Here is a 12,672-nt window from a genome sequence, read left to right as displayed (position 1 = left end):
GTTTATTATAGAACACATTTCAATGCAGTAATCATAAATATTGCTAAGGTTGTGCTCTGTTGAAATATGACCTACATACTCTTGATTGTTTGTGTTACGTGATTTGTCTGACACCCATTACATTCTGGGTAATAGCAGCCATTTGTTGCTCTGCACAGCAGGCTCTTTTGACAAAAGAAAATAGGCAGTAATAAAAAAGCTATAGTCTGAATTACATTCTGCACAGCGCTGCACTGCTGAGAGTTTGTGCAAGTGTGTTAACAATGCTCTGAACTGCCTCTTGTCAGCCTTCAGCCTGTAATGGCCATCTGTCCTCACATAAATCTGTCAAAACCTGCTAAGTTCAAGAGAGAGCATGGAATATACCTTGTACTGTCAACACCGAAATGTACACATTCCCCAGAAAATCAACACACAGGAAATAATCCAGAGGTTATGGGAAGCATTAGCACTGTTGATTTAAGCTTGTGGGGTGAAATTGAGAGTCTGGCCATTAGAGGGACGAGGAGCAAAGGTAGTGGCGTGAAGGAATTGAATATTGACTGGCCTCCGAACATGGGGGACTGAGCCCTGCTGGGCGACAGGGAGAGACTCAGGTTTAGCAAGGGGTCTCTGTCCCATCAGTGGCTGTTAAAAGTTTTACACTATGTTTAAAAGAAAGAAAAAAAAGAATCAGAAGAAGAATCAGAAGAAGAAGAAGAAGAAGAAGAAGAAGAAGAAGAAGAAAAAGAAGAAGAAGAAGAAGAAGAAGAAGAAGAAGAAGAAGAAGAAGAAGAAGGAGGAGGAGGAGGAGGAGGAGGAGGAGGAGGAGAAGAAGAAGAAGGAGGAGGAGGAGGAGGAGAACCAGTGCTTCTCACACTTTTGTTTTGCTTTTGCTTTGTTTTGCTTTGGGTCTCCACTCTATCTGGAAATAGATTTTCAGATAAGCACTGGTGGTTCCGTCCTTCAGATTTCTCAGTCTTGCTTGGAGGTCTTCTCTGAATAAATTTCAGTAAACAGTAAAAAGTTTAGGGAATTATCTGAATTGTTTTCCCCTTACCCACCTATTCACTAATCCTAAAATAGCTTCAATCCATTAGGCAACTATTATTATTATTATTATTATTATTTTAACAAGGAGTGCCAACAGAAAATTACAACCCTGCTATTTTCATGTGTAGGGTGTATTTGGTTATCTCCGTGTTTCTGTAAATTTAAAGCACATGGGTAAAAACATGCACTTGCTTCAAGTTTTGAAGATTTGCCCATTTGCTAAAAGGGACCATGAAGTCCCTGATGTACCTACCAGCATTTGGTGTATTACCTAGCACAGAGTAAATGTTCAGTAAATGTCTGTTCCCATTGCTACAGGCTGCCTAAGATGTTAGGAAGGTAAAAGGCTTGGCTTTTAACTCAAAACAAACAAACAAACAAACAAACAAAAAACCCTACAGCTACAATCAGGGTGTCGCCACTCCCAAGAGCAACTTGAGAATCAGTTATTTAAGCAATAATGAGCTTAGGTACTAGGACAAGGGTTTCAAATGTTCAAGACTAAAAAGAATTTCTATATTTAAAATCCCTAGATAGCTGAGCTATTTTTAGAACTAGTCTCTCTTTAATAGTGGCCTAATTTGGTGTTTCTGAAGTTTAGGGTTTCTTTTTATACGTCTAGAATGTCAGTCAAAATACACGTACCTGAGAACAAGGCAGAGTGAGGCATGGACACGACAGGACAGAGGCTCTCCGTATGTGGTCCATGAACCACATCATTAAAAATATTTGACCAGCTTCCCAAGTTATTCTTGGGTCACTGAAATGTAAGACCCATCAATAAAGGAGAATCTAGAAAACATTTTTTTAAAGATTTTATTTATTTGTTTGACAGAGAGAGAGAGCATGCACAAGCAGGGGGAGCAGTAGAGGGAGAGGAAGAAGAAGGCTCCCCACTGAGTAGGAAGCCCAGTGCAGGGCTGGATCCCAGGACCCCACCACTATGACCTGAGTCAGAGGCAGCCGCTTAACTGACTGAGCCACTTAGGTGCCTCCGGGAAAAAATAAATAAATAGGCGAGTAATAAGTAAAAATAAGTAAATAGGCTTATTTTTTGCAAAAATAAGCCCAGGCAACATTTCCACTAAGAGCATATCATCTATTTGGACTGACAGGATAAAAAATATATTCAAAAAGAGATGAACAAGAATATATAGCACTATCCGATAAGTGTCTAATGAGTGATCCTGACAGTAAATTATTAGGAAAGTAAAAACTACCCTAGTTTGGGAACCATAAAAAGATTTATGAAATTGAATTTTAGAATGTTGGGTGTCGTTTCTCCATTCAAGGGCTATGCCATTTGGAATACTTGACTGTTACATTTTCAGCAAAGAGAGATTATTCATCATTATTTCTTTGAGCATCTTAGCCTGCTATGAGAAATATCTGAGAAATTGTCATTTGTTTGGGGGGGGCATTAATAGCTTTAAATTTGTCTTAATGGCAATTGACAGGGCAGTGCAAAAGGTAAAGAAAATGAGGGAAAAAGAGAGAGAGAAAGGAGAAAGACTGATTATGTAGGAATTTCTTAGATGGAGGAAAAGACCTACTTGTCCATGAAAGAGGGAACAAAAGGAGAGCAGGGACACAGATGTTTCATTCAGTAATATGTCACCTCTCGGTTATCTTCCAGCGAAGAGTGTCTGGCTGCTAACTCGAGGAAGCTTTGCTGGGACCCTCCTGTGTCCCTTCTCTTTGTGTTAGTATTCCCTGTCTTACTGAGCTTTTCTGGGATGCAGTTCCAAAGTTAAATTACTTTGCATTCTTGTAACCTTGCCCTCCTCATTTAAGGAGCATTAGCGATGCATAATAAAAATTGCCAAATATTAGTGTAAAATATTTTATTATAGAGGAAATATTAAAATTAGTTTCTTCCATCTCTTTACTGTAAAGTGGGAGAAAGAGGCAGGATCTATCTGTTCATACCAAAATTTCAAGTGGTTTTCTGTGACCTACTTGATTATGTGTGTGTGTGTCTGTGTGTGTGTACATACATACATCTATCTATATATATATCTATATATTTTTTTTTTTCCTTTCTCCAACAAGGCTAGATGTCTCTGTCATTTCCTTGAAATGTGCGGTTGCCTTAAGTCTAACCCCAGGCTTGTTAGCAGACGTGAAGTTCTTTTCTGCTGAATAGCCTTCACCCATTCTCCTAAATAGAAAATGTGTTGTAAATTCAAATATTCCCCTGTAAGCATAATGTCATTTGAACTCCAGCCTGCCCTTCTTCAAAGTTCCTTGGACTCTGGAGCCATTTCCTGATTATCCTCCCTCCGTGTAAAGGGCCATGTAGAACTTGCTCGGGGTTAAAACAGAGGAGACAACTGTAATTCAGACTCTCCCACGACGGCATCTGATGGAATTTTCCTGCTCTTCCCTCGAAAAGGACGAAAGGCACCCACTGATGGGGTTTCTCTTGTCTCCCTTTATTTTTTTTTTCTACTTTTTTAATTAGTTGATTGCTGAAGTTTGGATAGGTTTCAATCCTTCAGCCTCATCGCCCGCTCCGATGTTGTGCTCTAAATAAAATGGTCCGCTGGCACTGCAGTATTTAGTGTTTCTGTTCATTTAGGTTTCTGTTGCAGAATCATATTTTAGACAGAATGTATTAGTTATGCTTACAAGAAAGTATTATACCTACATTAGCCATGGTTTACTAAGTTAATGAACTGTGGAGACAAAGAATCATTGCCGTCAAGCTGCAGAGTCGTCTGGTTCCCTGCCTTGGTCTGTCGTGTTTTTCTGAACTTACTTTAAGCTTGTCTCCGTCACTCTGACCCTGCCCCACATTTGTGGTCATCCCGTTTTTTTTTTTTTTTTTTTTTTTTTTAAGTTGTCTAGTTCTTGGGCTTCTTGATTGCAGACCAATTTCTGATCCATTCGTACGCTCCACAGCTTTCTTTGAGGACGGATGCTACCAAAGCTACTCTGTGATTCCCCAGGGCCACCCAGTTAATTTTCCACAAGGCAGACAGACAATGCCCTTGGAAATGTGAGCTTTGGTAATGCCTGGTGCGTGGAGGCCTGTAGGGAGGCGTTAATGTTTTCTCGGAAGCAAGATCTGTTAGCATGGGCGTTTAAAATACAGAACATCACTGATTTCACTGATGCCTGGCCGTAGTGAGATCTGTCTTTTCTTGGTGCCAGAGGCTGAGGGGGAGAGAGGCCCGTTTTCAGGTCTTGACATGATGTCATTTTCTTCTTTGTCACCATTGTCTGAAATCCCCCAGAAGAGAGGGCAACATATCCTGCAATTTAACAGCATTATCTCCATCTCTTGTCTCTCTCCCCACCCCCTATCCCTCCTTGTTGTTTTTGTTGTGTTTTCCCCTTTTTACCTTCAGGCCTAACTCCACCCACAACTCCTCCTCATAAAGCCAACCAAGATAATCCTTTCAGGACTTCTCCAAAGCTGAAGTCCTCCTGCAAGACGGTGGTACCTCCGCCCTCAAAGAAGCCTCGGAACAGTGAGCCTTCTGGCGCCCAAGGCAATAACTCCACCAAGAAAGGGCCGGAGCAGTCTGAGTTGTACGCGCAGCTCAGCAAGACCTCCGTGCTCACCAGTGGACACGAGGAAAGGAAGGCCAAGCGGCCCAGTCTACGGCTGTTTGGTGACCATGACTATTGTCAGTCAATTAATTCCAAAACGGAAATACTCATTAATATATCAAAGGAGCTCCAAGACTCTAGACCTCTAGGATATAAAGATGCCTCCTCCGACTGGCAGGGGCAGGTCTGTTCTTCCACGGATTCAGACCAGGGCTTCCTGACAGAGACTTCGGAGGCGGGCAAGCAGGTCTCTCCTTGCAGCACCAGAAAACAGCTCCAAGACCAGGAAATCCGAGCCGAGCTGAACAAGCACTTCGGTCATCCCAGTCAAGCTGTTTTTGACGACGAAGCAGACAAGACCAGTGAACTGAGGGACAGTGATTTCAGTAATGAACAATTCTCCAAACTACCTATGTTTATAAATTCAGGACTAGCCATGGATGGCCTGTTTGATGACAGCGAAGATGAAAGTGAGAAACTGAACTACCCTTGGGACGGCGCGCAGCCCTATTCATTGTTCGATGTGTCGCCTTCTTGCTCTTCTTTTAACTCTCCGTGTAGAGATTCCGTGTCACCACCCAAATCCTTATTTGCTCAAAGACCCCAAAGGATGCGCTCTCGTTCAAGGTCCTTTTCTCGACACAGGTCGTGCTCCCGATCACCATATTCCAGGTCAAGATCAAGGTCCCCAGGCAGTAGATCCTCTTCAAGGTAAACCTTGCCAACGCCCACCCAAAGCATGAGGTCCACAAAAAGCTTTCAAAACCCACAGACAGCCCAGGCCCCTCTCGCCAGACAATTCCCAACACTTCCGGAGCTAACCAGGTTGTTGTTACACAGATATGCCTCCTCATCTTCTCTGAAATCTGTCAGCCTTGAGTACAGGGCCTGGAGCTAGTCGCATCACAGAGAGCAATTTGTAAGAAACTTGCTCATCTAACTTTTTCCATTACCCGGAGAGCTGCCCTGTGCCAGGATAGTTGAGATCCACGCGAGATAAAGCTGACAGTGTACCAGACTGGTGCTCAGCATTAACATCAGTAAGAGAGCCTGGGAGAGAATACATCACTTCCAGACCTCTAAGCTGACCAAATGATCACAAACTGTCACCGGGAAATCTCACCAGTAGCTAGGAAGAAAAAGAGCCACTTTATGTCCTACGGTATTTCCAGGGCATGCTCAGCTGGGCTGATAAAGCAGGGTTAAGGGGCAGTTGCAAATGCCCTTTCTGTTTCTCCTCTTGCTCGCAGATCTTGCTACTACTATGAGTCGAGCCACTGCAGGCACCGCGCACACCGAAATTCTCCTCTGTGCGCAAGATCACGTTCCAGGTCGCCCTACAGCCGTAGGCCCAGGTAAGGACCGGGTCATTTACCTTCCATTCCTCCTGCTCCCCCTCCTCTAGATGACACGAGCTAGCTCACTCCCTGCCCCCTCCCCAGTTCCTGATTCATTGTGTCTGTGTAAACGGAGGCGGTTGACTTAATGATGAAGTTGTGTTTCTCAGGTATGACAGCTACGAGGAATATCAGCACGAAAGGCTGAAGAGGGAAGAATACCGCAAAGAGTATGAGAAGCGGGAATCTGAGAGGGCCAAACAAAGGGAGAGGCAGAGGCAGAAGGCAATTGTAAGCAGCTTGGAGCTCACTTTTGCTTTAAAGGAGGGTTTCTTTTCCTTCCTTTCTTCTTTCTCTCTTTTTTTCTCTTTCGCTCTCTCTCTTTTTTTCTCGCTCCCTCCCTCCCTCCCCCTTTCTTCTTTTCTTTCCTTTTCTCTTCTTTTCTTTTTTCCTTTGTTATAGATTAGAAAATCAACTAAAGCTAAGGCTTTGTTAGAATATGCAATATTCCGCAGCCTTTTGATTTTAAAACATCAGAGGGTTCCCAAGCTCTCCTGACATAGATGATGGGGAAGCAAAATGTTAAATGAGTGTATGTTCTTATTCATACTTCATATTTCTCATTCATCTGGAAACCCATGACTGTTTTCCAAAATGGAGGGAGCAGGGACTGCATTTTTGTCAGAGCGGGAAATGAGGCCATATCCGTGTTTGGTTTCAGTATTTGTCTCTTGGGCAGATGTTGGAATTGGATTGTCCATGAAGGGACTGGGTTCAAGCTGGATTTGAAAGAGGCAGGGGAGGAGGAGGGGCTAAAAAGTCATCGTTTTGGACTTGTGCTGGGTCAGCATCTCACTGAGTAGTTGATACAGCCGCATTTCTCATGAACTGCTTTGCAATAACCCCTTCCACATTTTGGGACTACTTAACGGCAGGGTACCGTGTTTCCTTGACATACAGACATTACTGGTTCTTTGGTCTAAAGCTCCAGGTTAGACCGAACTTGTTTGTTCTCCGCAGGTCAGTAGTTTTTCAGCACCCGCTCGCAAACGGGTAGTCTTTACCCCACCTCCCTCCTATTGCTTATCAGCCTAGAACTCCCACGGCAGAAACCCATCACTCCACTTGTCAGTCTTGTCCATGGCAGACATTCCTAATCAATTGTGGAACTCTTCCCACTGAGCCCTCAGGGAAGCTTTCGGTCTCTCCCACCTTAGTGCTTCAGGGAGCCCTGAGTAATCAATCAGAAGTGGCACCATTTTGTTCACTTCAGCTGCCTATCTCTGATAGCTCCTGAGAGTCATTTCAGTTAGATCAGCTTTTCACCTATCTTGCATAGAAAGTAACCAACATTTAGGGAAATGACTGCTCACTGTAAGGGTTAGATTTATATAGGGCCTCTAAGAAAACCTCCTACCATCCACAAAATCTTGAAAAACCTACATAAAAGAACTGACTAATGGAGTCAAAATCAAGCAGTAGCTGACCGTTATCAACCAGAGGGAAAAGGTGAACTGAGAGGCTTGTTGGTTGCAGGTTCTCAAGGAGAAGAAGGGAGAAGTGATTGAATACTTAGGCTAAAGGTCTAGGGTGTTTGTTGTCCTTTAATGTTGAATCTACCTAAGGCTGAATCAAAAGTCCTGTGCAAATTACAATACTTTTGCTCATTTTTCTCAACTTTCAAATGAGCTGTGATATTAAGGGCTGCCACAGTGTCATTAGTTAACACTTAAGAAGACTAATGAAAATTAAAAATTCAATTTTTCTAATTTTGCTATAGTTAATTAATAGCCTGTTCAATAATTATAATAACTCACATTTATATAATGCCATATAGTTTACAAAGCCTTTTTAATATGGCACATTTGAGTTAATCTTTACAAAAAAGAATCATGTTGAGCAAGCATGTAGGAAAATAGTTATTTCAGTGTTTGCACATTCATATTTTATAAAATCCTTCATGTTTCTTCCCCAAAGTATCACATTGAAGAGAGAGATTAATAGTTTCATCATGTATTAGCTCATTTGGGCAAAATACACCACTATATCCAAAGTTGTGGATAAATATAGCTATACGGCATGTGCTTCTTTTCTTTCTTCCAAAGAGAAGTCAGTGCCAGATAATCAACAAAAGTGCATAAAAGGAGGGAGGGGTCTTTTCATTAGTTGGATCTTTCCAAAACATCAGATAATGTGATTGGTCTACATTCCATAATTGATAGCTTCATCAAATGCAACCTTGATGTCACTATTATAGTACAAATGTCAAGTTGGCTTAAATTAAGTTACTTAAAATTAAGCATTTGTCAGAATTTTCACTTTGAGGTTTTTTTTTTTTTTATTTTTGTTTTGGAAAAGAAGATTAAAATAACAACACCACCCCCAGAAGTAGGACATAGAGATTATTTACTTTACCAACACAGTGGACTATAGTTAATAATAGCTTAATGTAAAGATTTGGGATTTACTCTTAAACTAATCCCCTCTTGGACAATGATATGCTATTTCTGCTTAACATGAGTGAAAACTCATGATCCTTTATGTGACAAACATTTGCTAGGTACTTGGGACATAAAATTAGGTAGGACCTGGTCCACATATCCAGAGAGGTTCAAGGTCCTCTCGTGGTAAATGGGGGAACACCTAGACCTGAGAGTGACAGAGAGCATCTGTAGAGAGGGTGAGATTATTCTGAAATCGAAAGAGAAGGAGGGGAAAGTTTCTCTACACCTGTGCTGTGCAATATGGTGGCTGCTAGGCACACAACAAATGAAGCTAGTTGTGAATTAAGATGCACTAATAAACGTGATTGGATTTCGAAGACTTAGTTCAAAAGAAAAGTATAAAATTCCTCGTTAATACTTTTTATATCAATGATGTTGAAACAATAGTATTTTGGTTATATGGAGCTAAATAAAATACAATATTAAAATTAAATTTTCTGTTTCTTTTTACTTTTTAAAATGTGCCCCTTAGAGAATTTAAAATTGTATATACTGCATTATATTTTTATTGAACGTTGCTATTCTCGGCAGAAGCTAGAGCTCACACTAAGTCCCTGGCCAAGAGCAAGGTATATTGGGAAACTTCTAGTCATTTAACCAGAATACTGGGGACAGGAGCAATAGGAAATGAGTCTTAGGGATCTGGATTTCATGACTGTATGGAAGCCAGATCCTTAAAGTGACTTACAAGTCATGATAAAGATTGTAAAGTCTATCTTAAAGGCATAGTGGAATTACTGAGTTTACCCATGGAAAGATTTTCTGATCAGTTTCCTTCCTCAAGATGATCTGCTTTCTTATGCCACAGTGCATTTGCAAAATGCATGTTTATGGACTTGGGTGCAGAGATACATGCAATGGGTTTTGACTCATTTGATTGGTTTAGCTTGAGATGTCATTCACAAAACAGCTAAAGGAAATAGGACAGTCTGCCCAAGCTGGTTGGGTAGGTGATTTCCCTTCATATTTTTGAGACACCCTTGAATTACTGAACAAGTAGCAAATTATGTTTGGTATATCTATGGTATGGTCATGGTTGTCTATTAATTCAGATCAGTCAGATAATGAGAGGACAAGCAAAGGAGAAGCTCAAACAGGAAATAAAAAACAGTGTTAAAATCATCTAATAATTGATATTTAATAAAATTCATCTTTGCTACCTTTGTCTTGTAGTATATATTTCTGTCATTTTGTGTTCCATGGAGCATGGAGATGATTTAGGAAGTCTTTATACTTTTTCATTGCTTATGCATCTAGAAGTCTTTATCCAGACCACCCTGACAGCAGCAAATCTGAGAGTTAAGAAAAGGCTGATAATCCGTAGTTACTGACATAGAATCCTACATTGTGGTTGACCATCGCCATTGTTTTAGTTGCTCCTTTCCTCCATTTTCCACCAAAATCTTTTCTCAAGAACCACTTCACCCTCTACCTTCCTTAGCCTCCTAGGCTTACAGTCATTCAGGGTAATCAGAACTCTGCAAGCCAGAGTTTGGTACTTAATGTCTAAACTGTCACTGCTCTCATTTCTTGTGAAGTTCTAAGTCCAGCTCCATTTGCAGTCAGTACAATTTCCTGCCAGAAAACATGATAATGGGATGTTAATTTAAAGGGCAAATCTACACATGAGGATATGGCTCAGTGCTCGAAACCCAAACCAAGTGTGCCTGGGCAATGACAGTACCACTTCATTTCTCTCTTCCCTTTGTCAGTCTGCAGCCCAGGAGCCAGGATCAGCGCTTCATCATGGATAATTATCAGCTCCTTCCAAATGAAAAAAAAAGAAAAGTAATTTTTCATAGTTGTTATTTTTGGAGAAAATAGTTCTCTATCCAAACCTCTTTCAAGAGATACTTCCTGTGGATTAGAATATATGTTCTATAATTAATTGAAGCTCACTATTTTGAAATTATCAATTTTATTGGGAGTTGTCCCAAAGTTTCTGTCTTTTCAGTGTTTCCTTGCACTTAGCCCTAGTAGACTAGCCTGGATTTATTCACACTGATCCAACCTTGGACTCTAAGGAAGAGTATTCTTGGGTTGTACTTAAAGGCAAGTACCTTTGGAAAACTGATGCTGTCATTTTGTTTCTCCCCTAATAGTGCCCTCTAGTATTAGACACTTAATGAATGCCTACAGAATTAAATAGTATAATCAGTACTAAGAGAAAGAGAGAACCCCCCCCCCATTTTTTTTACATTTTGTCAAGGTTTTGGTTTTCCTTTCTGTCCATATGTGCCTTTTCACAACAATCTCCCCCTCTCACTTTATCTTTTAGATGGAGGACCTCACCATACCATTCAGCCTTAAATGACATAGATTTTCTCCATTCATCTCACATATAGTATTTGGGATTTCTTTGGAATTTCTGAGGAAGTTGGGTTGGTAGCTAATCTGGAAATGAATATAAATCTTTCATGGCTGAAGTTGACATGCAGTTTCCTTAGTATATGAGAAAGAATTTTTACATTTTCCTGAGTTGGAAATGTTGAATAAAAGTTCTGAGAACCAAAATCTAAATTAGGAGGCTGTTCCTTGTTGTTGCCTAGCATTGCAGAGCATTTTAGTGAGATCACCCTTACAGAAACATCAAGCACACTACTTGGCATATATTAGAATTCAATAAATGTTAATCTCCCTATGAAATTCCCTTTCTCTTAGTCAAATCCCTTTTACCAAGACTAGCTTATTAGTTGATGAGAAACAGCCATTGTATGTTTTCCCCAGCTAACTGGGAGGCTCTGCTCTCTTTTCGATAAAGATTTTGATAATGCAAAGGCAGTTAATTTCAGTTCATATTTTTCTTTATTTATCTCTCTGTATTTTGATGTAATGCTGATTTACTATACCTGTTAATGCAATATAAATCTTCAATTTTGTTATCCACCCCATCAGCAAACTAGCTTTTGTGAAAATTGAAGCTAAAGGATATTTGATGAATGTTCTATCCTCCTCAATAGTGAAAACTGGTCTGAAAATCATTTTTCAAGGAGCTTTTTCCAAAGGTTTAGAGTTCCTCCAAGCCTTTAAGAAGTTGAAAATGTTATTAAGCATTTTGATTTCTTTTCCTTTCATCTCCTGTTTAGAAATTAATGTCTTGAAAAATTGGCTGCAAATGTTAAGGTTTTTTTAAAGATATGGAATCTATTCATCTGTCTAATAAAACCACAACATGTTAAAAATAATCGGTTCTTTGCTAGACATTTTGGCCAATCTTTGAGAGATTTTTGTCTTTGCTTTTAGACCTTCAGATGCCTTTTAGTTTCATTTTTAGCACTAGGAAAACCAAGCACTCTAATCATTTTCTAAAATGAGAATTTCAGCGTGTATTCAATCTCTGATCTTTGTAAGGAAGCAAGACGTGGTTCCATTCCCGTGTTTCATAAAAGGAGATGATAGACAAATAGGTAGTTTATGTGATTGTGCACCAGCCCTTGGGGTTTCTGTTTTTCCCATCGAGATTGTGTCTTCTTTTTACTGCAGAATGTATCAGTATCCGAAAAGGTCCTCTGGTTTATCTTCTTTGTAGCATCATTGTTGCATACAGTTTTGTATAAAGAAGCAATTCAGAGACTGTCCCAATATGTCTGCATATGGACGTGCATATGGTCGATTTTAGCTTTAACTTCAAATTTCCTTGAATACGTAGGCTGTGTGTATTCCCATAATGGTAGTTGAGCAATTTCTTTGTGATGGTTCAATTTCTTTCTCTCTTTTCTGCATTCCCCCCTCCTTTTTCTTTATACAGTAGTAACCTTCCTAAAAAGGCCCATTAAAAAAAAAAAAAAAAAAAAAAAAAAACCATAAAACCCATGCAAGCAGGCGCCAGAAAGTTTAGATAATGTCCCATCCCATTTCGCGGTTTGGTTAGAGCTGGCTGCATAAATAGAATGGAATGTGGTGTGAGGACTCCCTTACAACACTGTAGAACACTGCCTCAGGATGAGCTCACCATCCCTTTATACTTAATGATCTCCAGGATGTACTGGGTGCTCTGGAACAATGCAATTCCAGCCTTTAGTTGAGAAGACATACAATCCACATGGAAGTGGACCAGGCAGTCGACTCTGTTGGCTTTACGTCACCAGGTCAATTATTTAGGCCTGCTGCCTATTGTCAGAGGAATTGTGTTTTACCGAGTGTCTCCGTGGAGCCCCATCTCTGATTTTCAGAAGGTGTTTCAAGAGTGAGAGCTCTGCAAACATGTAGTTACTCCATTCTTCTTCCACTTAAACTTATAA

At 40.3% G+C, this 12,672-nt stretch overlaps 1 protein-coding gene across 4 annotated transcripts in view; it reads left to right on the top strand.

Annotated features, from left to right (window-relative positions):
* The window catches only part of PPARGC1A (PPARG coactivator 1 alpha), a 644,905-nt gene that overhangs the window by 619,069 nt on the left and 13,164 nt on the right, over positions 1 to 12,672 (top strand). For all 4 annotated transcript variants that reach the window (XM_004762686.3, XM_004762682.3, XM_004762684.2 and 1 more), the window contains 3 exons: positions 4,386 to 5,301; positions 5,841 to 5,945; positions 6,098 to 6,218. In XM_004762686.3, coding sequence (XP_004762743.1) covers positions 4,386 to 5,301; positions 5,841 to 5,945; positions 6,098 to 6,218 — 1,142 coding nt within the window. The remainder of the gene's footprint in view (positions 1 to 4,385; positions 5,302 to 5,840; positions 5,946 to 6,097; positions 6,219 to 12,672) is intronic.

Source organism: Mustela putorius, unplaced genomic scaffold (assembly GCF_011764305.1).
Source record: "Mustela putorius furo isolate JIRA1106 unplaced genomic scaffold, ASM1176430v1.1 tig00000083_pilon_pilon_pilon, whole genome shotgun sequence".
NCBI classification, from domain to species: domain Eukaryota; kingdom Metazoa; phylum Chordata; class Mammalia; order Carnivora; family Mustelidae; genus Mustela; species Mustela putorius.
Note: the sequence above shows the minus strand (reverse complement) of the source record. Positions and strands in the feature narration are given on the sequence as shown.